Source organism: Oryctolagus cuniculus, chromosome 6, assembly GCF_051225735.1.
Source record: "Oryctolagus cuniculus isolate XC-2025 breed Fujian yellow rabbit chromosome 6, ASM5122573v1, whole genome shotgun sequence".
In the NCBI taxonomy this organism is placed as follows: Eukaryota; Metazoa; Chordata; class Mammalia; order Lagomorpha; family Leporidae; genus Oryctolagus; species Oryctolagus cuniculus.
In genome coordinates this window covers 168249541-168275747 of record NC_142872.1, presented here as the reverse complement: position 1 = coordinate 168275747, position 26207 = coordinate 168249541, and the positions used below count along the sequence as shown (strand labels likewise).

The 26207-nt window shown below is 59.2% G+C and overlaps 2 protein-coding genes and 1 long non-coding RNA gene across 18 annotated transcripts in view; 2 read left to right on the top strand and 1 right to left on the bottom strand.

The window, feature by feature from the left end:
- Positions 1–9020, top strand: part of LOC108176201 (uncharacterized) — a 42041-nt gene extending 33021 nt beyond the window's left edge. For 3 of the 9 annotated variants that reach the window (XR_016236639.1, XR_016236641.1, XR_016236644.1), the window contains exon 4: positions 8212–8783. This is a non-coding gene — a long non-coding RNA (uncharacterized LOC108176201). Of the gene's footprint in view, positions 1–614; positions 761–2787; positions 2993–7448; positions 7667–8211; positions 8784–8804 lie in introns of those variants that run through there. The other 6 variants (XR_016236638.1, XR_016236643.1, XR_016236642.1 and 3 more) reach the window with 4 other exon arrangements.
- A 2146-nt stretch (positions 9021–11166) lies between these two features.
- Positions 11167–14298, bottom strand: GRINA (glutamate ionotropic receptor NMDA type subunit associated protein 1). Its single transcript, XM_051831302.3, has 7 exons — positions 14181–14298; positions 12876–13248; positions 12685–12797; positions 12410–12610; positions 12181–12309; positions 11951–12094; positions 11167–11864 (listed from the first exon to the last, which is right to left on the bottom strand). Exons 2-7 carry the CDS (start codon positions 13222–13224, stop codon positions 11715–11717), a joined length of 1086 nt encoding a protein of 361 aa, XP_051687262.1. The 5' UTR covers positions 13225–13248; positions 14181–14298; the 3' UTR covers positions 11167–11714.
- A 1810-nt stretch (positions 14299–16108) lies between these two features.
- PARP10 (poly(ADP-ribose) polymerase family member 10) lies at positions 16109–26205 on the top strand. Of its 8 annotated transcripts, none has more exons than XR_016236631.1 (12): positions 16109–16245; positions 16686–16743; positions 16865–17043; positions 17113–17367; positions 17437–17673; positions 17763–18526; positions 18622–18843; positions 18943–19036; positions 19253–19695; positions 19917–20050; positions 25368–25542; positions 25633–26205. XR_016236631.1 is itself a non-coding variant. In XM_089336518.1 (12 exons), exons 3-12 carry the CDS (start codon positions 16872–16874, stop codon positions 25977–25979), a joined length of 2967 nt encoding a protein of 988 aa, XP_089192644.1. In that variant the 5' UTR covers positions 16109–16245; positions 16686–16743; positions 16865–16871; the 3' UTR covers positions 25980–26205. The 8 variants fall into 8 exon arrangements, 5 of the variants coding, with proteins under 5 accessions (XP_089192644.1, XP_089192642.1, XP_089192643.1 ...); XM_089336518.1 differs by having other exon boundaries at positions 17440–17673; positions 19253–19822; XM_089336516.1 differs by having other exon boundaries at positions 19253–19822.
- The last annotated feature ends 2 nt before the right edge of the window (positions 26206–26207 follow it).

The window sequence follows — 26207 nt, the reverse complement described above, 5'->3', positions numbered from 1 at the left end:
TCCTGGTCTCCCATGCAGGTACAGGGCCCAAGCACTTGGGCCATCCTCCACTGCACTCTCGGGCCACAGCAGAGAGCTGGACTGGAAGAGGAGCAACTGGGACAGAATCCGGCGCCCCAACCAGGACTAGAACCCAGGGTGCTGGCGTTGTAGGCAGAGGATTAGCCAAGTGAGCTGCAGCACCAGCTGATATATCTTTTTTCCAACCTTTTATTTTCAGTGCATTTGTGTTTATAATTAAGGTAGCATTCTTATGATCAGCATGTTCAGTTGATCATCTGTTTTTGTTTTGTTTTTTAAGATTTATTTTATTTATTTGAAAGACAGAGAGAGCGGTAGAGACACACACAGAGAGAGAGAGGTCTTCCATCTGCTGCTTCATTCCCCAAATGGTTGGGCTAAAATTTACGATCTTGCTGTTTGTTTTTTTGTTATTCCTTTGTTAAAAAAAGATATTATTTGCTTAAAGAGAGTGACAGAGAGAGATGTATCTTCTATCCACTAGTTCACTCTCCAAATGGTCCCTGAAGCCAGGTGCCAGGAACTCCATTTGGGTCTCCCAAGTGGGTTGCAGGGATTCAAGCTCTCAGTCCATCTTCCACTGCTTTTTCCAGGCACATTAGCTGGGAGCTGGACTGGAAGCTGTGCAGCTGGGACTCGAACCGGCACTCAGAGGCGGGATCCCAGAATCAGGAGCTGGGGCTTAACTTGCTGTGCCACAATGTCGGCCCTAAAGTTACATTTTTAAAATTAAGGCTCTGTGAGTATAAATTCTCATAGAATTTTTTTCTTTTTAAAAAAAACTTAAATCCATGGGCGGTGGATTTTTTTAGCCTATTTCAAAATGCTTGTATCATTCTCAGATGGTAGTCTATTGGGTAGAATTATGGACTGAAAATTATTCTTCTGTTCACCTGTACTTTGAAGATACTTTTACATCGTCTTCCAACATTTACTTTTTTTTTAAAGAAAATAAAGATTTATTGATTTATTTGAAAGGCAAGTTATAGAGAGGCAGAGAGAGAGAGAGAGAGAAGGAGGGAGAGAGCTCTTTCATCTGCTGGTTCACTCCCCAGATGGCTGCAACAGCTGGAGCTGGGCCAGTCTGAAGCCAGGAGCCAGGAGCCTCTTCCAGGTCTCCCACATGGGTGTAGGGGCCAAAGGACTTGGGCCATCTTCCACTGCTTTCCCAGGCCACAGCAGAGAGCTGGGTAGGAAGTGGAGCAGCCAGGACTTGAACTGGTGCCCATATGGGATGCCGGCACTGTGGGTGGCAGCTTTACCAGCTACATCACAGTGCCGGCCCCCCAACACTTACTCTTGTTGATAAGCCTGTCACTCTAATTCAGCTTCCTTTTCATGTAGTTTGCCATTTGTTAAAATTTGTGTTTTTTTTTTTGTTTTGTTTTATTTATTTATTTATTTATTTTTTTGCAGTACACGATTGATCCTTATCTGTTGATCTTGGGCTGAGGGATCTTTGTAAATCTGCATTTTTATTTGAATGAAATCTGGGTATCAGTTTGGATTTTCTCTTTTGTGGTCTTTATTTTTGCAGACAATGAGAATTTAATTTCTTCTAATCTAATCTTTATGCCATTTCCTCCCCTTTCTCTTTGCCCTGGGAAGTCTTCAATACAGTGTTGAGTAGAAGACATAATAGATGACTCCCTTACCTGATTTCCAATTTCAGGAAGAAATTTTTCTTTTTTAGATTTATTTATTTGAGAAACAGAGTTACAGAGAGAGAGAGGGGAGAGACAGAGATGTCTTCCATTTGCTGGTTCACTCCCCATATGGCTGCAACTGCCAGAGCTGGGCCGATCCAAAGCTAGGAGCCAGGAGCTTCTTTAGGTCTCCCATGTGGGTGCAGGGGCCCAAAGACTTGGGCCATCTTCCATCTTCCCAGGCCATTAGCGGAGAGTTGGATAGGAAGAGGAGCAGCCAGGACATGAACCAGAGCCCATGTGGGATTCCAGCACCACAGGTGGAAGCCTAACTTACTATACAACAGCGCTGGCCCCAAAAGAGAAAATTTTCCACAGTGCGCCATTAGGTGTGGTGCTTGCTGTAGGAGTTTTGCAGATATTTCCTATAAGGAAGTTAAGTTCTCATCCATTCCTAATTTGCGATGTGTTTACCTTAAAGTGATCATATGATTCTCAACTCTTTTAACAGCTAATGTGGTGATAGGTGTATCTTTTATTTTTATTTTTTAAAGATTTATTTATTTAGAAGTTAGAGTTACACAGAGAGAGAAGGAGAGGCAGAGAGAGAGGTCTTCCATCCACTGGTTCACTCCCCAGATGGCTGCAACAGATAGAGCCGCACCGATCCGAAGCCTGGAGCCAGGAGCTTCTTCTGGGTGTCCCACGCAGGTGCAGGCCCCAAGGACTTGGGCCATCTTCTATTGCTTTCCCAGGCCATAGCAGAGAGCTGGATTGGAAGTGGGGCAGCTGGGACTTGAACCATATGAGACGCCGGCACTGCAGGTGGCAGCTTATTCACTACACCAAAGCACCACCCCCTAAGTGTATCTTTTGTCTGTTAACACCACCCCTTGTATTGGTGAAGTAAACCTTACTCACACTCCACCAGCCTCTTATACACCATACACCACTGGATTTGACTTGCTCCTGCTTTGTTTAGAATATTTGTTCACGAGGGATAGTGACCTGTAAATTTTCTTTCTTGTCATGTGCTTGTCAGACTTTGCGATTGTTGTTTTGCTGGAAACAAATCAGTACCACATTGAAGAACTTACACAGCAGGGTTTATTCTTCACAGTTCTGGAGGCTGAAAATCCAAGATCAAGGTTTGGCGGGGTCAAGGGTAGCTCCCAGGCCTTCCAGCTTCCGGCCATCTCCTGGAGGCATTTGCCCTGTGTGCCCGTCGCGCCCACATCCCCACTTATGGGGCCCACGCTACTCCAGTGTGACCTCATCTTGATGAATCACATCTGCAAATCCGGCCACACTCTGAGGTGTGGGAGGTGAGGACTTCCTGAACCTGGGGGATGCGATTCCACCTGCAACACTGGGTTTGTGGAGTGAGGGAGCAGTGTGATGAGGGCAGAAAATCCTTCTCTCTGTGTCAGTTTTGGTAGATTTTGGGGCTGATGTAACAGTATGGCTAGTTCTCAGTATTAATCCCTTCGGATGTTACTTCTTACCCATTCTTTCATTCTCTCATCTCCTGGGATTCCTGTCCTTGTTATTTTATTTTTTAGTGTTTATATGTTTTCTCTTGACCTTCCAGTTCATTAATACTCTCTGCTGACTTGTCTGATATGTTTTTTATTTATTTATTTATTTAATTTTTGACAGGCAGAGTGGACAGTGAGAGAGAGACAGAGAGAAAGGTCTTCCTTTTTCCGTTGGTTCACCCTCCAATGGCCGCCGCAGCCGGTGCACCATGCTGATCCGAAGGCAGGAGCCAGGTGCTTCTCCTGGTCTCCCATGGGGTGCAGGGCCCAAGCACTTGGGCCATCCTCCACTGCACTCCCGGGCCGCAGCAGAGCTGGCCTGGAAGAGGGGCAACCGGGACAGAATCCGGCGCCCCAAATGGAACTAGAACCCGGTGTGCCGGCGCCGCAGGCGGAGGATTAGCCTAGTGAGCCGCGGCACCAGCCCTGATATGCTCTTAAACCAGCTCTTGAGTGTTCTTAAAGGTTTGTTTACTTGAAAGGCAGAGTGATGGAGACAGGGAGTGAGGAGAGATCAGTACTTGGGCCCTCGTCAGCTGTGTTCCTAGGCACATTAGCAGGAAGCTGGATCTGCAGCAGGGCAGTCAGGACTGGACTGCACTCAGGGGACGCTGGGACCCAGGGGACAGCACCGCAACACCAGCCCCCGGAGTTCTGAGTTTCCGTTAGCTGTGTTTCTCCATCAACGAAGCTCACTGTTGTGTTCTTTCACAGACACCACTGCTCGGGTGAAATGCTCCGTGTGCCTCCATTTCCACCTGCGCTTTCCTTAGCGTGTGGGTCAGATTCGCTCTAAAGTATGAATGCTCCAGCTCTGATCTTGGAGTCACCTCTAGGTCCCTTTCCATCTTCTGATTTTTCCTCTTGGTTTCAGTCCTTAAGTCCTGTTTTTGAAAGGCTTAGTAATTTGTAACTGAGTTGTTTTAAAGACTGCAGTTTCTGCCTGATTGTATCTTCTTGCTTCCACAGATTCCTCCCTGTGCTCTGCAGGCAGAGAGAGGGGTGATTGCTAAGGCTCTGTCTGGTCCACGCCTGTCCCCAGGAGTTCCCTCCACTGGGGCGGGGGGGGGGGCTCATGGATGTGAATTCTGACTTCTCAGTGCAACTGCTATAAGCCACACGCTTGCAACTCTCTATGCCCTCCCACCCCCGTAGCTGAGGCATCTCTACACTCTCCCCCCCCCCCGTAGCTGAGGCATCTCTACGCTCTCCCTCCCCCATAGCTGAGGCGTCTCTGCTCCCCCCCCCCGTAGCTGAGGCGTCTCTATGCCCTCCCCCCCCATAGCTGAGGCGTCTCTATGCTCCCCCCCCCATAGCTGAGGCGTCTCTATGCTCCCCACCCCGTAGCTGAGCGTCTCTATGCTCCCCCCCATAGCTGAGGCGTCTCTACACTCCCCCCCATAGCTGAGGCATCTCTATGCTCCCCCCCCATAGCTGAGGCGTCTCTATGCTCCCCCCCCATAGCTGAGGCGTCTCTACGCTCCCCCCCATAGCTGAGGCGTCTCTATGCTCCCCACCATAGCTGAGGTATCTCTATGCTCCCCCCCATAGCTGAGGCGTCTCTATGCCCCCCCCATAGCTGAGGTGTCTCTATGCCCCCCCATAGCTGAGGCGTCTCTACGCTCCCCCCCATAGCTGAGGCGTCTCTATGCTCCCCACCATAGCTGAGCGTCTCTATGCTCCCCCCCCATAGCTGAGGCGTCTCTATGCCCCCCCCACCGTAGCTGAGGCGTCTCTATGCTCCCCCCACCCCGTAGCTGAGCCGTCTCTATGCCCCCCCTCCATAGCTGAGGCATCTCTATGCCCCCCCCATAGCTGAGCGTCTCTATGCCCCCCCATAGCTGAGGTGTCTCTATGCCCCCCCATAGCTGAGCATCTCTATGCTCCCCCCCCATAGCTGAGCGTCTCTATGCTCCCCCCCATAGCTGAGCGTCTCTATGCTCCCCCCCATAGCTGAGCGTCTCTATGCTCCCCACCATAGCTGAGGCGTCTCTACGCTCCCCCCCATAGCTGAGGCGTCTCTACACTCCCCCCCATAGCTGAGCGTCTCTATGCTCCCCCCCATAGCTGAGCGTCTCTATGCTCCCCCCCCATAGCTGAGGCGTCTCTATGCTCCCCCCCCATGGCTGAGGCGTCTCTACACTCCCCCCCATAGCTGAGGCGTCTCTATGCTCTCCCCCCCCATAGCTGAGGCGTCTCTATGCTCCCCCCCCGTAGCTGAGCGTCTCTATGCTCCCCCCCCCCGTAGCTGAGGCGTCTCTATGCTCTCCCCCCCATAGCTGAGGCGTCTCTATGCTCCCCCCATAGCTGAGGCATCTCTATGCTCCCCCCCATAGCTGAGCGTCTCTATGCTCCCCCCATAGCTGAGGCGTCTCTATGCTCCCCCCCATAGCTGAGCGTCTCTATGCTCCCCCCCATAGCTGAGCGTCCCTATGCTCCCCCCATAGCTGAGGCGTCTCTATGCTCCCCCCCCATAGCTGAGCGTCTCTATGCTCCCCCCATAGCTGAGCGTCTCTATGCATTTGTTTCTTGCATTCCTGCTCAGCTATGTGCTCTTCAGCCTTTTCGAGTGTCTTCCCTCGCAATTGTAGGCGTCAAGAGTGGGAGTTGGTGTCTCAGGTGAGCGTGGCTGAAGCCACTGTCTTCACAGGAGGTCTTTGAAGAAGTGTACCCATGGGTGTGCCATTGGAGAGACCCCCTTTGCCTGCAGGGCTGAGGACAGATAGGGGACTGGACCTGGGAAAGGGTGCAGGTCTGAGAGGTGTTCAGAGTGGAGGACCTGAAATGCCCAGGTTCACGGAGGCAGCTGGGGCAGAGAGGCTGTTACTCCCTGCTGGGTAGCAGTGAGGCGCTGGCTACATGGGAGGGAGGAGCGGCACAAGTCTCAGGGTTGGGAAGTTTTGGTGGTGAGGGAGGAGGCGTGAATGGGGGGCAGCGTGACTGCAGAGGGCCCATGGGGCAGATGCCGGGAGCTTGAGTGGTGAAGACGTGCGAGTTGAAAAGTTGGAGTGAGGACACAGGGGCACTCGTGTTTTGGGAATTGTTTTTTTAAAAAAGATTTAGTTTTGGAGCCAGCACCGCGGCTCAACAGGCTAATCCTCCGCCTAGTGGTGCCGGCACACCGGGTTCTAGTCCTGGTTGGGGCGCCGGATTCTGTCCCGGTTGCCCCTCTTCCAGGCCAGCTCTGCTGTGGCCCGGGAGTGCAGTGGAGGATGGCCCAAGTCCTTGGGCCCTGCACCCCATGGGAGACCAGGAGAAGCACCTGGCTCCTACCATCGGATCAGCATGGTGCGCTGGCCACAGCGCACCGGCCGCGGCGGCCATTGGAGGGTGAACCAACGGCAAAGGAAGACCTTTCTCTCTGTCTCTCTCTCACTGTCCACTCTGCCTGTCAAAAAAAAAAAAAAAAAATTTAGTTTTGGCTGGTGCCACGGCTCACTAGGCTAATCCTCTGCCTGCGGCGCCAGCACCCCGGGTTCTAGTCCCGGTTGGTGTGCTGGGTACTAGTCCCGGTTGCTCCTCTTCCAGTCCAGCTCTCTGCTGTGGCCAGGAAGGCAGTGGAGGATGGCCCAAGTGCTTGGGCCCTTGCACCCACATGGGAGACCAGGAGGAAGCACCTGGCTCCTGGCTTCGGATCGGTGCAGTGCCAGCCATGGTGGCCATTAGGGGAGTGAACCAATGGAAGGAAGACCTTTCTCTCTGTCTCTCTCACCGTCTAACTCTGCCTGTCCAAAAAAAAAAAAAAAAAAAAGATTTACTTTTTATTTATTTGAAAGGCAGAGTTAGAGAGAGAGGAGGAGAGACAGAGAGCTGTTCCATCTGCTGGGTCACTCCCCAGGTGGCCGCAACGGCCAGAGCTGTGCCGATCCGAAGCCAGGAGCCAGGAGCTTCTTCCAGGTCTCCCATGTGGGTGCAGGGGCCCAAGGACTTGGGCCATCTTCTACTGCTTTCCCAGGCCATTAGGGAGCTGGATCAGAAATGGAGCAGCTGTGTTTTGAAGTGGTGCCCATCTGGGATGCCAGCGTCATAGGCAGAGGCCTAATCTGCTGTGCTACAACACTGGCCCCTATGTTGGACATTCTCAAAAGTCTCCAATGCCGTACATACCTGAGACAAAGTAAACATTTGAAAAGCATTGTTGGGGGGCCAGCACTGTGGTGCAGTGGGTTAAAGCCCTGGCCTGCAGTGCCAGCATCCTATATGGGCACCAGTTCTAGTCCTGGCTGCTCCTCTTCCGATCCAGCTCTCTGCTATGGCCTGGGAAAGCAGTAGAAGATGGCCCAAGTCCTTGGGCCCCTGCACCCACACGGAAGATCTGGAAGAAGCTCCTGGTTTTGGATCGGCGCTGCTCCGGCCACTGCAGCCATCTGGGGAGTGAACCAGCAGATGGAAGACCTCTCTCTCTGTGTCTACTTCTCTCTGTAACTCTGTCTTTCAAATAAATAAAATCTTAAAAAAAAATCTGTTGAGTGTTTCAGTGCAGAAGGGGCCAAGCCATCCTGTTGCTGCCTGGGAAGCAGTGGCTGGGCCCCACGGAGCAGTAACTGCTCGGGAGCCTGCAGGCTGGGACCAGGCCTCTATCAGCCCTGTCCTCCCGTCTTCCCCTGTCCAGGCATCACCACCATCATCCTCACCCATCTTCCTGCCTCTGCTCAAACCACTTTGTTTGGTCACAGTTCAGACTTTGGAGCTTAGCACCTCCTGCAGCCCACACCTCGCCTCCGTGTCCCTGCTCCGCTGTCACGCCTCTCTCAGGCATCCCTTTTTTCCACCCAGTCTCCCCGAATGCCTCCAGGCTTCCCCCTGGGCTCACAGTTTTGCTGTTTGTTCACTCCTGACGTGCCTCCCCACTAATGTTGAGGTTGAGCCAGGGTCCGGAAGTCTGCAGTGTTCTCTGTCCCTGGTCCTGGGCCAGTTACTGCTTGTGTGGCTCATGCTGTGTGAAGTTCGTTCATTCATTCATTCATTCCATGTGTTTAATTTTTTTTTTATTATTTATTTGAAAGGGAAAGAGAGAGATATAGAGACCGGGAGAAATAGTTTCTGTCTTCTGGCAATTCCCCACATGGCTGCAACAACCAGGGCTGGGCCAGGCTGAAGCCAGGAGCTTCAAACTCCATCTGGGTCTCCCACCTGGGTGGTAGGGGCCCAAGCACTGGAGCCATCGTCCACTGACCCTGGAATGCGTCAGCAGGAATCTGGACTGGATGTGGAGGAGCTGAGACTTGAATTGGCACCGCCGTTTGGGATGTGTTTCAAGTGGCAGCTTAACCTGCTGCGCCACATTGGCCACCCCCGTGTTTGATACCTGTGGTGTGCCGGACTCCAGGCACAACGCTGGAAACACAGGTCACAGCCCCTGTCCTGACGGTGCTTCCAGTCCAGGGATTCTGAGCGAGGCCCTGGTTGCCAGAGCAGAGGCGCCGGGCACCTGTGCTGGGCGAGGTCCAGGACCAGCCCTCCCTGTGGTTTTTAAGAGGGGGGGCTGTGCTAGAGACACGGATACTTTCACAGATGCCTGTGTCATCACCAGTGGGTTTAATTGTGACTTCTGTAAATAAATGTTGACTGAAAATAATTTTGCTTTCTTTGGCCTTAGCTCCCTGTGTTGGTGCTCTGCCTTGACGCCCCCAGGACATCCTGTGGTTGGACCAGTCAGGTGACTGCTCCCTGAGGGGGAGGGCAAGTGCACAGCAGGGGGAGCTGTGGCGAGAGGGCACCAGGTGCTGGCAGCAAGGGGGTTTGTCCTGAGGCTGGGTGTCTCAACACACCTCATTTGGGAGGATGACTCGAGTGGGACTGGCCAGGGAGAGCCGCTTGGCCCTTCCGTGGCTGCTTTGCTGCGTCCCGACGTGATTGGAGGGGGTCTTGATCCCTCAGTGTCAGAGTAGCCTCCTCTTAGGTTCCTGTTCTGTGCAGCTGCTCACACTCGCAGCGCCCAGGTCTCTATCTGTGATGCCAGGCCAGCCCCACGCAGCGCCCAGGCCTCTATCTGCAATGCCAGGCCAGCCCCACGCGGCGAGGCCAGGCAGATAGGGCCTGCCCAGCCCCGGACAGCAGGGGGGAGGTACTGCTTCTCACCTTGCTGGCCTCGTGGCTGCTGTGCCTCCGTCAGCTTCATCAGTCGGGCACTTTCTACCTATCTGGTTGCCCAGCAGCCAGACTGTCAGGTGCTTGGGCTCCCCACGGCGAGGAGCAGCTGCTGGAGACGCCCAGTCTGACCTGGCTGGGTGCTGGGTGCTGACGACTGTGCGCCCCCGTTTGCTTACGGCTCCTCTCTGGCTGCTCCCTTCTCCTGTCCTCACCCCACACCTGCTCCGGGACCTTCTGTCAGTGGAGTCCCCCTCCTGAGCGCTCTCCCTTTGCTCTGGGTTCCCTGGCCTCCTGGCCCAGGCCCAGACCTCCGGCCCCAGCCTCCCCCTCTCAGCCAGAGTCTGTTCCTTCGGGAAGCTCCCGAGCAAAACTGTCCGTGCCGTCCGTATTCCTGAACTCCTCCTCCTTCAGCTTGACGGATGTTCTGTGAACTCCGTGTTGTTTTCCTCTTCAGTGCCAAGTCCGGGGAGCCTGCGAGCTACCTCTCGGTGGGCTCCTTTCTCACCTGTCAGCCTACTTACAGCACTTGCTGGGCCCTGGATGAGGACCTGCACCTGCTCAAGGAAATACTGGCAAAGGGGTGGGAGGACCAGGGGCCTGTGGCCCGCCCTGATGGAGGCATGCGACCGAGGTTAGCCCCTGGGTCACCCTGGGGGCGAGGTAGACTCCAGGAAGGCATGCCTGTCCCTGACCCAGCAGAGAGGCCACAGACTGCTACAGTGCTGTGAGGCGGGGCCCGCTTTGGCTCAGGTTGTGCAAGGTTGGGATTGGGGGCTGAGGGGCTGAGCGGGAAGGCAGCTGGGACAGTCAGTGGGCAGAAGGCAGGGCCTGAGCCAGGACTAAGGAGTGTGGGCTTCATCCTGAGGGTGCCTGGACAAAGGTTTGAGGAGGTGGGTCACGTGACCGGCGGAGGATGGGCAGTACACGGAGGACAGGCCCGAGAGGCAGAGGAGAGGAGGACGGCTTGCTTTGGAGCACAAGAGCCAGTCTGGGGAGGACAAACTCAGCTTTGAGCAGGCCTCGGCTGGGGTGCCTGTGGGCGCTGGGGTGGCGCTGGCTTGGGGTATGTGGGGCCCTTTCATGCCCTAAAGTGCTGCCCCCAGTTAAATGAGTGGTGGTGGGGAGGAGCCTTGAGAGGTTCTCAGGCCAAGGTGGCTGGAAAGTCGTGGGGACGAGGGTCTCAGGGGGTCACGCCCCAGGCCAAGACAGCCAGGCCCCCTGGGGAGGGCATGGAGCTGGCTGACCAGTGGGTAACACCCTAGCGCCCACGGCAGGAGCTAAGTAGCAAGCACAGGGAGGTGTGCGCACGGCAGTCTGCCTGGCTGAGCTGCTGGTCTCGGTTCAGGCCTGGGGCAGCAGCTCCTGTCTGTAGTTTCTTGTGGGGAAGATGGGGAGGGAGAGAACCTTTGTCCAGATCCCTGCCAAGATGGACTGTACGGCAGCCAGGAGAGCCCGCCGGGGCCTGCGGAGCGTGACGGCGAGCTGGGGGTGGGGGCAGTGACCTGTGCCACTTTCCTCAGGCCTGGACAGCAGGTGAGCCGCTCACAGACCCACTGTCCCGCCGAGCTGTGTCCAGAGGGAGCAGGTGTCAGACAGCCCTGCCGCTTCCCAGCGCGCGGCCTGGGCACCCTGTTCAGCTAGCTCGGGCAGCCTCGGGTCCCTGTCCCTCCACTGGGAGTCTAGCACACGCCGTACAGGGTGCCTGGGAAGGTGGCGAGGAAAAGGCAGGCGGGGGCAGAAGCAGAGCAAAGGATCAGCCGCTGTCATGAACCTGCAGTGTTAGTTCTGTGCTCCCGGCAGCAGGCGTGGCCACAGCTGCCTCTCCAGCTCGTGGAGGAAGTGACAGTGAGAAGAGCAAGGAGAAGGCGGAGAGCAGAAGGTCCATTTATTGGGATTTTAGTGACAGCAGGATGGCAGGAAGGCTTCCTCCCCCGAGACATGCCGTCCTCCGCCCTCAGGGCTCAGCACGAGGGTCAGACCCCGCCCCACACATCCCCAGGTAGAGCAGCACTCGAGGGTGGGGTGGGGAAGGGGGGACTCTATGCTGGGCTGGGGAGCTGGGACAGGAGGGGAGACGTGCACCCTCACCTCTTGGCTCGATCCCTCTCCCCAGGGACCTGGTGTTGCCCCCCCAGACCCTGGAGTGGGCTGGCAGACGGGCTTCATGCAACAAGTAGACGGGAAAGGCTCGGACACGCAGCCCCGGAGCCCCTGGTGGGAGGGGGAGGCTGGAGGGGCCATGCTGTGGCCAGAGCAGTCCAAACGGAGTATGTGCAGTGTACGGACAGGAGTGCTGGGAGGGGCTCCCTCAGCCCGGGACCAAAGAGAGGGGAAGTACAGATGGCACCGCCATGCCAGGGGCAGGGTCCAGTCCGCCAGGCCCCTCGAGCAGCGCGTGGACAGCTGGCGGCTCAGGCTACTCCTTGGCACGGCCGATGATGGTGAGGATGTACAGGAAGATGTTGATGATGTCTGTGTACAGGTTCAGGGCTGCAAACACGTACTCCTCTGGGCTCAGGGACAGCTGCTTGTTCCCCAGCAGCAACTGAGTGTCCACTGCCAGGAACTGGGGCGACAGCACGCGGTGTTGAGGGCCTGCCCACCTGGCACGCGGGCCCCCCAGCGCCCAGGGCCAGCCCCCACCCTACTCACGCAGGTGAAGAGCAGGGCGCCCAGCGAGGCGTACACGATCTCCAGGATGCGGTTCCGGATGAAGATGCAGAGGATGGTGAAGATGAAGAGCACCACCATGCTCACCAGGAGCACCCCCATGCACGAGGTGAAGTCGTAGCGGGTCTGGGGGAGGAGAGGGCAGGCTGTGGGCCAGCCGGGGGGAGGCCGCCGGGCCCGGGGCTGCAACCCCGCCCTGGGGGACCCCTCACCTGCATGGAGAAGATGACCACCGTGAAGCACACGGCTGTGGTGATGCCCACAGCCATGATGACCGCCTCCGTGTTGTAGAAGCTGGCGATCATGCCCACCATGTAGGACAGGCTGATGGTCAGGATCGACTGTGGGGAAGAGGGGGCGCGCTCAGCCTGGGGTGCCCAGGCAGCCAAGCCCACACAGCACGTGGAAGCCTGGGGCCAGGAGCTCAGGTTTCGGGGTTACCAGGGCAACGAGGTTCCAGGGGTGTTTTCTCCGGAAATCGCCACAACAGCTGAGGACGATGAGAGAGACGAAGAAGACGGCGTAGGAGACATAGTAGGTCCAGACGTTCTCGCGGACGAAGCTCTTCACGTTGCCGACGAAAGTGAACACGGCCACCGTGGACAAGGTCACCGACAGCTGCAGGGTCAGCACCAGGAACACCTGGGGAGCGAGCGCCTCAGAGCCAGCCCCCACCCCACCCCGGTGCCGCCCACCCCCAGGCCCCGCCCACCCACCTTGCGAATGAAGGCCTGCCGGATGCTCTTGTCGTCCCAGTTGGCCGCGGGGAAGTCTTGGTTGTCGTAGTAGGACGGGGGTCCCTCCTCCTGGTAGTTCCCGTGCTGGGGTGCTGAGGGGCAGACGGATGGGCTCAGCGCCACTCAGAGCGCCCGCGCCCCGCCCCGCCCCGCCCCGCCCCACAACTCACAGTCTGGGTCTTGTGCTGGGAAGGCCTGTGGCTGTCCATAAGGGTTGGGGGGAAAGGGGCTCTGCGGATACGGCCCCTGTGGGTAGCCCCCTTGGGGGTAGGGCCCCTGTGGGTAGCCCCCTTGGGGGTAGGGCCCCTGTGGGTAGCCTCCTTGGGGGTAGGGGCTGGGGCCGTGGGGGTACCCTGGCTGACCATAGGGGGAGGGCTGGAAAGAGGGCTGTGGGTAGGGGGCCCCAGGGTAGGGAGGCTGAGCATAGGGAGGCATGGGGGCCTGGGGACCCCCAGGATATCCAGGGTTGGGTGGAGGGTAGCTGTCCCCAGACACCAAGAAACTCTTTTCATGGGACATGGCTTCGGGTTCTGTGGACTGCCCCTAGAGGAGAGAGAGAGAAGGGTTAGCCATGCCTGTCACCGCAGCCAGCCCCGCGGCGGCCCCACCTGCGGCCCAGAACCCAGGAGGAAGGAGGGCGACCGACCTTTGCCCCCTGGCTGCTTTCGGCCATAGAGCCGGGAGGCCCAAGCTGGCTGCCCTGGGCAGGGGCTGCTCCGGGAGCAGGGGAAGGATGGCTGTCAGCCTCGGGATCCTGAGCCGTGCAGGCGCCCGCTGGCCGCCGCGGCTCCCCCACACCCCCACCCCCAGCAGGGTCAGCTCAGCCCGTTGGGGGCTGGGGGCGCGGCCTGGGATGTGTGGGGGTGTGCCAAGGTCCTCCCCTCCGCATCCGCCCCTTAAGCAGCTTTAAGGGGCCAGAGTCGGGGGCTATTTCTATCCCAGGAAATCCCCACACCATCTGTGACCAACGACAGCCCTGGCCCCCCCTGACCAGAGCAGGGCCCGCCGGTGTTGGGGGGGGGTAGCAGGCCTCGATGCGCTGCCGCCGGGGTGTCTGCCAGTGGGGTACCGAGAACAGCGGGGTGCGGGGGTGTGGGGAGAGGTAGGCGTCCAGAGGGCGTGTGAGGAACAGAACAGGACTGGGGGCGAGGCGGGTGGGCGCAGCGGCCGCGGAACGCGCACCGAGGCCGGGGCCCCCCTGCCAGGTCGGGGGTGGGGGGAGCTCGGGGCCGTGGGTCCTGCCCCCGCCGCAGCACACCTCCCCCCCCGCCCCGCTTCGGGCCGCCGCGGCTCCCCGCCCCCACCGCCGCCGCCGCCGCCATCCCCGGCCCCGCGAGAGCCGCGCGACCGGCCGGACGGACTGACCGGACCGCAGGCGGCTCTGCGGGGCTGCGCAGGGCCCTCGCGGGGGCGGGGGCGGCCGGCTTGGCGGCTGCAACCGCTCAAACACCGCTGGGCTCGGACCATGGACTCACCGCTCGTGGGGCGCTGCAGGCCGGTGCGCACTGTGTCCGCTGCGCGGCCGCGCGGTGATGGCCGGTGCGCCAGCACCCGCACCAGCTCAGCGGCCGGCTCTGCTGGGCCTGCGCCTGCGGCTGGGGAGACGCAGCGGGGCCTTGTGACGGGGCGGGGCAGGGGCGGGGCCGGGGGCGGGGCCGGGGCCGGGGCGGGCTGGACTAGGAATGCGGGGTTTCCGCGCGGACCAAACCGCGCTCGGTTTATCTCGTGTCCCGGGTCTCAGCCCCAGCCTGGGCCCCGCAAGGCTGCCGAGGGTCGGGCTGTGGGAGCCGGGGGATTCTGGGGGCAGAGGCCTGGTGTAGCCAATTCGGCTTTCTGCTCGGGGAGTTTAGAAATTTATTCCTAAATGGAAGACTTGCTGAAGCAGCCAAGGACCCTCCCTCCCTCCTTGGCCTCAGCACACAGCGTTCAGCTCCCTTTTTCACTCAAGCCCCTCCAAAATCAGGAGTCCTGGGCATTTTCGCCCCAACTCTGCAGGGCTCAGGTTAAACCTTATCAACCGCAGGCCTGGAGGTACAGCAGGCCTGAGGCTGGGCTAACCCTCGCCTTGGCTTGCCCTCCCCACCTGGGGCCTTGGGACCCTCCTCAGGCTATAGCCTCTCCCAACCCTGAGAGATTGGGCTCAGGCTCCGCCTTGTGCCTGGGTGGTCTGGCTCCACGTGGAAGAGGGAACTCCCGGCCACGCCTTTGCACGTGGAGGTGGTGTGCTGATTTCAAGCTACCCCAGCTGGACAGCGAGTCCACAGAAAGCACTGGAACCTTAGCAGTCTGGGCGGTGGCACTGAGAGAGAGCGAGCTTCCACTTGCTGGGTCACTTTGCAAATGCAACAGCCAGGACTGGGCCGTGCCAAAGCTGGGAGCTCCTCCTGGGTCTTGCGGAGATGCCCTAGGCCCCCAGCAGTGAGGAAGGCCCTGGTGAAAACCCCGTCAATAAGAGAACCTCTCGTGACGGAGAAGCCCCAGCCAGCGGCAGTCTGCCTCGGACACCTGGCTGCGGGCTGCCATCGCGTTACAGCAGCAGAGAGAAGCCCGGCTGGCTGCTGCTCTCTTGCAGGGTATCGTGATACTTCTACCTCAGCTCGGCCCGCTGTGCGCTCCTGCTGTCTAACACCTGTGACACGGGCGGCAGGGCTGCGAGACCTGAGCCGTTACCTGCTGCCTCCCAGGGGCAACAGCAGGAAGCTGGGTGGGAAGCAGGTGGGACTCGACCCCAGGTACTCCTGGGTGTGATTCAGGAGTCCCGAGCAGCAGCCGTAGCACAGTGCTCTCCCGGACCTCAGCTCTTACCTTCAGTGACCTCGGAAGACTGACCTTGAGGGTGGGCGAGCGTGGCAGAGGTTAAGAGGTCAGGTGCAGGTGCAGATCTGGCTTGGACCAGAGTGGGGCAGCAGAGCTGGCCCTTGGCCCCCTGGAGGAGCAGCAGTGGGGCAGCGTTTCAGGTGGAGTGAAGGACGGTGGGGGATAGAAAGCAGTAGTGTAGTGAGCATAACTCTTTTTAAAAAAGATTTATTTTCCTTGAAAGAGAGAGAGAGAGAGAGAGTTTTCCCTTCACTGGTTCCCTCCCCAAATAGACACAATGCTGGGATGCCAGAAGCCAGGAGCCCAGAGTTCCATTCAGGTCTCCCACGTGGGTGGCAGAGGCCCAAGCACTTGGTCTGTCTCCCACTGCTTTTCCAGCTGTATTAGCAAAGGGCTGGATTGGAAGTGGAGCAGCTGGGACTTGAACCAGTGCTCAGATGGGATGTTTGCATTGCAGGCAGCAGCTCACCTTGCTGCACCACAGTGCCGGCCACTGGAGGGCACTCCTCTGAGGGGCTGGAAGCGAAGCAGCTGACAGCAGGGAGCTGGCTGGGGCAGAGCGTGGATTCCAAAGGCACAGCCTGGTGTGAGGCCTGGCGTGTTCATGGGCCTGTGTGCAACCCCGCGTCCCCTGGTTGAGGGGGCATAGCCGCGGCAGTGAGGTGTGTCAGCCTGGTGCCTGTCCCCTCCTGGGGTCAGCCACGACAACAGTGACAATGACAGGTAAGAGGGGATGGCTAGGTGGGTGCCCAGGCTGGAGGGGCCCGCAGTGCTGGGATACGAGCGCTCAAGGTCAAGTGTGGGAGCTGCTCGCTCAGCAGGACCCCTGTGGGTCCCTCGCAGGCGTAATGCACCTAGAGCATTTGGGAAGGCGGCCAGGAGCTGGCCTGGAGCCCCTGCCTGGCACGCTGACGCAGGCTTCTTGGGTCTAATTCAGAGGATGATTGGCCTGTTCGGGGCCACAGGGAGAAGTGAAGGGCCTGGAGCACCCCCGGAGGGTATTCCCACCCACCCTGCTGTCTGGGGGTTTCTGGGTCAGGTTGGGGGAGGGCCCTGCCAGTGAGAAAACACCTGAGCCACAGTACCCAGGCTGCAGTGCCACAGGCCTGGCCCCTCCCTCCGCCTGCCTTCATTCAGTTTCACTTTTGTTTTCCTGGTTCCAGGCCTCCAGCCCGCAAGGCAAGCAAAGAGGGCAGGCCCCGGAGCCTGACTGCAGCTGTGGTACAGGCAGGGGGAGTGCGGGTCGGGGGGATGGGGCTGCCGGGGCGGAGGGAAAGCGGCAGAGGGCCTGGGGAGGGGCACGAGGGGCGGGGCGCCGTTTCCTTCTCAGCCATCGTCCTAGGGTTGTGATGGAGGAGGTGGGGGCGGAGGCTGCCGTGGAGCTCCAAGGACTGCCCCCAGACGTGCCCGACCAGCTGCTCCTGCTCTACTTTGAGAATCGCCGCCGCTCTGGGGGGGGACCTGTGCTCAGCTGGCGGAGACTCGGCTGCGGGGGCATCCTCACCTTTCAAGAGCTCGCAGGTGAGGGGCAGGCTGAAGGGGCAGCCTGGGTACCCTGGTATCCTGACAGCTCCGACACCCTGCCCACAGATGCTGAGAGGGTCTTGGCCCAGACGGAGCATGAGCTACTCGGTGCCCAGCTCAGCCTGCGGCCAGCCCCTCCTCGTGCCCCTGCACGTCTGCTGCTTCAAGGACTGCCCCCGGACACTGCGCCCCTGCGCGTGGAACAGCACGTCCAGGCCCTGCTCCGTGCCGTGGGACACCCAGTGCAGCCCTGTCGTGCCCTGGCCAGTCCCCGGCCAGACCGGGCACTGGTCCAGCTGCCCAGGCCCCTTTCTGAGGCGGGTGAGTGCCAGGGCCGGGGCTGGGGTGCTGGCTGTGAAGTGCCCTGAGCCAACGTGCACCCTCCCACAGAAGTTGCTGTCCTGGAGCAGCAGGCCCAGCATCTGGACCTAGATGGGGCCTCCGTGTCACTGGCCCCCGTGCCCCAGGCCCGGGCAGTGCGTGTGGTGGGGGACACTCCCCCTGAGGACCAGTTGCTGCTACAGTTGTACCTGGAGAATGAGTGCCACAGTGGCGGTGGGCCCCTGGAGGGCCTGCGCAGGCTGCCCGGGCCCCTGGGCACCGTCATCTCCTTCCAGCAGTGGCAGGGTGAGTGGGATGGGCAGACCCAGCTGACTGCCCCACCCCTCCCCTGCTCCAGGAGCCCGACAGCTTCCTGTTCCCTCTGTTCCCCCAAGTGGCAGAACGGGTGTTACAGCAGGACCACTGGCTGCAAGGCTCGAAACTGGACCTCGTCCCTCACTACGACGTCCTGGAACCCGAGCAGCTTGCCGAGGACGCCAGCGCGGGGGACCGCCCGTCCGTGCCGGGACCTGGGGCCACTGAGCCTGCTCCCCTGGAAGCTGGAGAGCTGGCCGGGGACTGGAACGGTGCCGAGCCTGCGGCAGCGGGCTCTGGGAAGGCACCAGGGCAATCGGAGGCCTCTCTGAGGGCGGGTTCTGTGGGGTCTCCAGGCCCAGAGAACCCGGTGGAGACTGGTGTGGGGCTGCCAGGGCAGGAGGGGGTGGTGGAGACGGTGCTGCCCGCGGAGCCTGCGGCAGCGGGCTCTGGGAGGGCACCAGGGCAATCGGAGGCCTCTCTGAGGGCGGGTTCTGTGGGGTCTCCAGGCCCAGAGAACCCGGTGGAGACTGGTGTGGGGCTGCCAGGGCAGGAGGGGGTGGTGGAGACGGTGCTGCCCGCGGAGCCTGCGGCAGCGGGCTCTGGGAGGGCACCAGGGCAATTGGAGGCCTCTCTGAGGGCGGGTTCTGTGGGGTCTCCAGGCCCAGAGAACCCGGTGGAGACTGGTGTGGGGCTGCCAGGGCAGGAGGGGGTGGTGGAGACGGTGCTGCCCGCGGAGCCGGGCGCCGTGCGCTTCCTGCAGCTCTACCACGAGGAGCTTCTGGCCAGCCTGGGTGAGGTCGCCCTCTTCCCCCTTGAAGAGACCGACGTGACCGGCTTTCGGGTGAGTGGCCCCATCAGAATTCCTCACCTTGGCCCTTCTCCCCTGGGGCTCTGCACCCTGCCGCTGCACACTGGCCCTCCCCGGTGCCCCTGCAGCTGTGTGGAGCGCTGGCCCCCTGCCAGGCAGCTGAGGAGTTTCTGCAGAGCCTGCTGGGCACCGTCAGCTGCCACGTTCTGTGCCTGAGGCACCCGGGCAGCACCAGGTTCCTGCTGGGCCCCGAGGGGCGGCGCCTTCTTCAGCAGCTGGAGGCCCAGTTCCAGTGTGTCCTGGGGACAGAGCGACTGGCTGGGGCCGCCCCGCACCTGGACCCTGAAGAGGTGGAGATGGAGACTTGCCTCAGCCCTCCCATTTCTTACACTCTCACCAATGCCCCTGCCCTCCTCAAAGGTCTGGGACTCTGACATCCTCTCCCCTAGGTGGATCCCACCGAAGCCCTCCAGATCCTCCCTGGCCAAGTCCACACCCCGGCACCCCAAGATAGAACAGGCAGTGACCAGAATGAGAACCTGGGTAGGCTGCCCAGTGAGCCCCCGCCTAACCCGAGGCCCTCTCTTGACCCTTCCCTGTGCCCACTCTGTACTCCCGCCTGTCTCCTGGCCCTTCCCAGGGGCACCCTGTGTTCCCCAAATTCACTCTCCATCTTTCACTCATCACGCTGCATCCTGTCCCTCAGGGTCACTCTGGCTGGGCCTGATCCCTGACCCAGTGGCTTTTCTCTGTTCACAGAAGAGGTGCAAGAGCTGCTGGCCACCCTGGAGAGCCTGGACAGGGAGGAGTGGCTACCACTGGAGATGGGGGAGGAGGAGCCCGAGGAGAAGGAGCCTGTGGCCCCCAGCGCTGGAGTCCCTGGGAGGCTGGAGGAGGAGGCCGCGCTGCAGCTGGCCCTCTGTCGCTCGCTGGAACCGCAAGGCCAGCTGGTTGGGCAGGAAGAGGCTGCTGCACTGCAGAGAGCCCTGGCCATCTCCCTGTTGGAGGCAGAAGAGCCCTGTGGCAGTGGGACTGATGGCAGGGCCCAGCTGGTTGTACATGTGGCCTTCGATCAGGACGTGGAGGAACTGGGCCTGGCACTGGAGGCTGCCTTGGAGGCACAGCTCCGGGAGGAGACTGTGGGGCTGCGGGGCCGTGTGCTTCCCGTGGAGCTGTGCGCTCGCGTGGAGAAGCGCCATGATGTGAGTGTGGCTCTGTGCAGCGACTACGCTGTCCTCCGCGGCTTCGGGGCCCAGCCTGCCCGAGCGGCCCGCCACTTGGCTGCACTGCTTGCTGGCCCCTTTCCTTTGGTGGCTGCAGAGCCCACCTGTGAGTCTGCACCTTGGACTGGGAGTGGTTGGGCTGGCTATGAGGGGCTAGTGCCCAAGGCTTGGCTCTTGACCTCCTTCTCCCCATGTGTCAGTGCCAGATGAGGGGCTGCAGGGGCCCTTGGGCAGGCTGGAGGGTCTAGCAGAGAGCACCAGAGAGTTCCAGGATGTGGTGCGGGCCTTCTACGACACCTTGGATGCTGCCCACAGCAGGATTCACATCATTCGGGTGAGTGAGTCCACATCCCACATCCCTGGCCATGGCCTCCTGGGCTCTGCTATTCACACCTTACAGAGTCTGTGGGTGGTCACTGCATCTGCTGGCCAGGAGCTGCTCAGTGAGGGCAGGCTGGGCCTCCCCACGCTTGGGGCCGTGGGGAGCACCAGGCCTCTCCAATCCTGCTTCCTTCCCAGAGGGTAGTCACAGAATCTGGGTTAGGGAGACAGAGGGAATAGAAGTTAGGGGGCCTGAACAAGGCTCTGTGCTCTGCTCTGCGTGGCCCCCTCTTCACTGGCAGTTCCTTACCCGGAGCACGGGGTAGTTCTGCCACCTTGTGGCCACTGTGAGGCTTGCTTATTCCTTGCCATGCCTCAGGCAGGGCCAGTTCAGTAGGGAGAGCGCCAGAGCTCACTCAGTAGCTTCTTCTTGTGTTCTCACCACCTTTGGCAGCCCCGAGCATGGGCATGTTTCCAAAAAGGGGCTGAAAATAGCTGGTAGGAGCCAGAGAGGAGCCCCAGGAGCCCCGGGAACACCCAGACTGGGCAGGTGAAGGGAAAAGACTTGAGAAGGGACTAGGGGAGGCCATGGAAGCATGGGCACCACCATCACCGTTACCACACCATTAACACCACCACTGTCTTCAATCCCACCACTATAACCATCACCATAACAAAACCATCACCACTGTGACCACCACTACCATCAATAATACCACCACCACCATTAACACCATGGTTACCACTGCCACTGTTTTCAATGCCATTACTACAACCATCACCATCAACACCACCACCACCACCACCATCAGTACCACCACCACTGTAACCACCATAACCATCAACACCACCACCACCACCACCATTAACACCGTGACCACCACTGTAACCACCACCACCATTAACACCATGGTTACCACTGCCACTGTCTTCAATGCCATTACAACTGTCACCAGAGAAAAGGCCACGGAAGCTGTGGGGTTCTTGTCTTCATGCAGAAAGAATTCAGGCGTGAGACCGAGAGCGGGGTGATAAGGTTTTATTGGGGACAGGGCATCGTCAGAACGGAAGGGATAGAGAGAGAGCGCCTTGTCACTGGGACTGGGGAGAGCGAGGTTGGTGGTTGATGGAGAGAACACACCCGGGCAGGCCAGGCGGGGGCTCAGCAGGGAGCAGAGGGCTGAGTCTGCTTGCACTCCCTGGGTTTTTAAGGGAGTCTGTTTACCACCCCCACCACTCCCCTCTCCTCTAGGACAAAGGATGGGGTTCCTAAGCTGAAGATTAGCAAATTCCCCCCCAGATTTGCTGGCCTGGGCAGAGTGGGGGGGCTCCCCTAGGGCGTCTGAGAAGGTTTCAGGGCCCCAGGTTACCAGGTCAGGCAGCCCCTTTGGTCCTGAGGAGAGCATTCTCCTGGGAGCTGTCCCTGGGGGGAGGGCTGGGAGCACCTGGGAGGTCATCAGGGTCTGGGCAGGACTCTGAAGTGGGAGACGCGGGGCTTCTGGGGCTTCCCAGTAGGTGCTGGTCCTCAGGCCCTTCCCACATGCACAGAGGCTCAGTTTCTGACTTCCTGCCCAACATAACCATCATTATCAGCAAAACCACCACCACCACCACCAAAACAACTACCGCCATTACCATCAATACCATCACCAACATACCACCACTACCACATCAACAATACCACCACCACCACCACCACCGTAACCATAATGCCTCTGTCACCACTACCACTGTCACCATCAATAAAGCCATCATCGTAACCACCATCACCAGCAATACCACCACTGTCACCATCACAATTAACGCCTCTGTCACCACTACCAGTGTCACTGTCACCACCCTGCAGCACTGTGCTGTCTGCTGTTAATTATATGCACTTGGTTCTTTTAGCGAGCAGCTTCATGATGTTAGTTGGCACACTTGAATTTTTTTTTCCACCTTACGACTTGACACTGCTTCTTGCCTTCCTGCATGGAAGATGAGAATGGCCCTGCCTTCTTTCTCTTCACCTCCTCTTCCACTTCCATCTCACAGTTTGGTCAGGTACATTACCTGTAGCAGGTAGAGCAGGTTCCTACACACACCCTGTAGTGTCCTGTCACTACCTGGAGGCTCAGATACGCCACAGTCACGCGAAGTTTCTACCCAGAGAGAGGGAAGTGGAGTCCTAGTTATGAACACTGCTGGCCTCGGGGAGAATGTTCCAGAACCCAAGGCCCAATGGCTCTTCCTCTTTTCTCATTTTCTTCTGGGTGGGCCGTGACACCTGGGCTACTCAGTGTGCCACCTTGCGTAGGTCCTCCTGTTTAGGAGGAGTGTCCTGGCCTTTCCAGTGTGTGCATCCTGTAAGCTGGTGTGGGCGTCACACCCCTGCATGTGCCAACACGCCCCTGCCTGTCTGCACTGCTCTGCAGAGTTTCACTGGATGCAGTGTTTAGGTTCAAAATGTTTTCCTTCCTATTTTTGAAGATACTGCTCTTTGTCTTTTATTAAAAAAAAAAAGATGTATTTATTTATTTGAGATGCAAAGCTATGGAGAGAGGGAAAGATAAAGAAATCTTCCAACTATTGGTTCACTCCACAAATGGCTACAACATCTGAGAATAGCCCAGGTGGAAGCCGGGAGCCTGGAGCTCCATCCAGGTCGCTCACGTGGCTGGAGGGCAGCAAGTACTCGGTCCACCTCCTGCTGCTTTCCTGGGCGTATTCGTGGGGAGCTGGATGGGAAGTGGAGTAGCTGGGACTAGAACTGGCACTCATATGGGATGCTGGTGTCACCGGCTGCTGTTTAGCCTGCAAAACCACAATAATGGCCATGTTATTTTTTCTTAAAAACTATTTTGGGGGCCAGTGTCGTGTAGGTTGAGCTGCCGCCTGTGACACCAGCATTCCATATGAGCCTCAGTTTGAGTCCTGGCTGCTCCACTTCCTATCCAGCTCCCTGGTAATGCATCGGAGAAAGCAGTGGAGGATGGCCTGGGTGCCTGGGTCCCTGCTACCCACATGGTGACGTGGATGGAGCTCCTGGGTCCCTGCTACCCACATGGTGACGTGGAGGGAGCTCCTGGGTCCCTGCTACCCACATGGTGACGTGGAGGGAGCTCCTGGGTCCCTGCTACCCACATGGTGACGTGGAGGGAGCTCCTGGGTCCTGGCTTTGGTCTGGAACAGATCTGGTGTTGCACCTGTTTGAAGAGTGAACCAGTGGATGGAGCATCTCTCTCTCTCTCTGTGTAACTCTGCCTTTCAAATACATAAATAAATTTTAAAAAAACAAACAAACCTTTTTTTGGGGAAAGTTAAAAGAAAATCTCTCCATGTTTTCAGCATTCCATGTTGGTGGTTGGAAACCCAGTGTTGTGCATTGACCTTGTATGTGTATTCATGCGTGTATATGTGAATGTGCACATGTGTGTATGCGTGTGCAGTAAGTGTATACGCATATGTGTATGCACATATAAATTGTATGTATGCATGTGAAGATGTATGTGTGTATATGAGTATTGCATGTGTTAGTATGCATATACATGTTATGTATATGCATGTGTGTATTGTGTTTGCATTATTGTACATGCATTGTGTGCATTTATGTGAGTGCATGCATATATGTATTTATCTGTATATGTGCATATGTATATATGTGCATGGATGTGTGCATTGCATGGATGTATGTGTGCATGTATGCATTTGTGTGTATATGTACATGTGTGAGTGCATGTTTATGTGTGTGCATGTGTATATATGTATGTGTGTATATGTGTGCATTGCATGGATGTATGTGTGCATGTATGCATTTGTGTATATGTACATGTGCATGTGTGAGTGCATGTTTATGCGTGTGCATGTGTATATATGTATGTGTGTATATGTGTGTATGCATTTATGTGTGCATATATGTATGTGTATATGTGCATGTGCATGTGTATGCAAATGTGTACATGTGCGTGTCCTCAGAGGGTTTCTCTCACTTTGGAGGTGCAGGTCTCCCTAGCAGGTGGTCCCACTGTCTCCCTAGCAGGTGGTCCCACTATCTCCCTAGCAGGTGGTCCCACTGTCTCCCTAGCAGGTGCACCCACTGTCTCCCTAGCAGGTGGTCCCACTGTCTCCCTAGCAGGTGCACCCACTGTCTCCCTAGCAGGTGGTCCCACTGTCTCCCTAGCAGGTGCACCCACTGTCTCCCTAGCAGGTGCACCCACTGTCTCCCTAGCAGGTGGTCCCACTGTCTCCCTAGCAGGTGCACCCACTGTCTCCCTAGCAGGTGCACCCACTGTCTCCCTAGCAGGTGGTCCCACTGTCTCCCTAGCAGGTGCACCCACTGTCTCCCTAGCAGGTGCACCCACTGTATCCCTAGCAGGTGCACCCACTGTCTCCCTAGCAGGTGGTCCCACTGTCTCCCTAGCAGGTGCACCCACTGTCTTCCTAGCAGGTGCACCCACTGTCTCCCTAGCAGGTGGTCCCACTGTCTCCCTAGCAGGTGCACCCACTGTCTCCCTAGCAGGTGGTCCCACTGTCTCCCTAGCAGGTGCACCCACTGTCTCCCTAGCAGGTGCACCCACTGTCTCCCTAGCAGGTGCACCCACTGTCTTCCTAGCAGGTGCACCCACTGTCTCCCTAGCAGGTGGTCCCACTGTCTCCCTAGCAGGTGCACCCACTGTCTCCCTAGCAGGTGGTCCCATGTTGCCGCAGGCATGTCACAGATGCTCTCCTGGGGCCGCTGGGCCTCCCCTCTGTGTCCTCTCACGCTCCAGCCCCTGCCTGGGCTCCACACCTCCTCCGGTGCCCTCCGTCTCTCCGTGGCTCTGACTCCAGCCCGCACCAGCTCACTGGGTTTGGTGGGCAAGGCCCCTTAACCCAAGTACCTCTTTCCCTGTGGTTCCTGTCTCAGCCAGCCTGGCTCTGTGCCTTTGGGCCTCTCTGCCTTCCTCTGAAGGCACGAATTAGGACGGCTTCAGAACCCGAGGTGGCTCTGGGGCAGTTATCGGGTGGCTCTGCCTCTCCGGCCCTGGCCGGGCCTTGGAGCCCAGAGCTCTCCGAGCGTGGGGAGAGGCAGAGGCTGTGAAGTCCTGGGGCTCAGGGTTTCTCTGCAGAGGGCCTGGCTGCGGGCTGTGGGGTCTCCCTGGAGGAAGCCAGGCCTCTGTAGAAGCCCTCCTGTGTCACCGGGTGTCCCGTGGGGGTGGCAAGTCCCGCGGTGGACGGAGAACCGGGGGTGGGGTGCGGTGGGAGCTGCAAGGTCTCGCCCAGACCCTGAAGCCCTCCGTGGGAGGGGTCCTGACCGCCAGGCTGTGTCCAGGGCCGCAGGGCCTCCCAGAGCCTGCCTGACCGCCCCGCAGGTGGAGCGCGTGTGGAACCCGCTGCTGCAGCGGCAGTACGAGCTGCAGCGTGAGCGCCTGGAGCAGCGCTGCGCGCGGCGCCCGGCCGAGCGGGTCCTGTACCACGGCACCTCGGCGTCCGCCGTGCGGGACATCTGCGCGCACGGCTTCAACCGGAGTTTCTGCGGCCGCAACGGTGAGGCCTGAGCGGGGCGGCGGGCGGCGGGGTGGGGAGGTGGGCGCCGGGCTCCCCCGCCTGACCGCGCCCGCCCCTCCCGCCCCGCAGGCACGCTCTACGGGCAGGGCGTGTACTTCGCCCAGCACGCCTCCCTGTCGGTGCAGGACCGGTACTCGCCCCCCGACGCCGACGGCCACAAGGCGGTGTTCGTGGCGCGGGTGCTGACCGGCGACTACGGGCTGGGCCACAGCAGCCTGCGGGCGCCGCCCCCGCGAGCCTCGGGCCACGCGCTGCTGCGCTACGACAGCGCGGTGGACTGCCTCCGCCAGCCCAGCATCTTCGTCATCTTCCACGACACGCAGGCGCTGCCCACGCACCTCATCACCTGCAGGCGCGCGTCCCCGGCGTCCCCCGGGGCCCCCCTGGGGCTCCTGGACAGCTCCCCGGCCACCTGACCCCAGAGGCGGCTTTCTGGCCTGCTGCTCCCCAGGCTCCCTCCCCCGGGGACACCCCGCCTCCTGCGGCGAGCGCGCAGGGCCGAGGCCCCCTCCCGGTCTGGGCGGGTCCGGCCAGCAGAGGTCAGCAGTGTGCGGGAGGCGGGCGGGCCGGGCGGGTGGGGGGACCTCGCCCGAGCGCGGCTGTGACGTGTGTGAATAAACCTGTGCGTGAAACCAGGCGGAAGG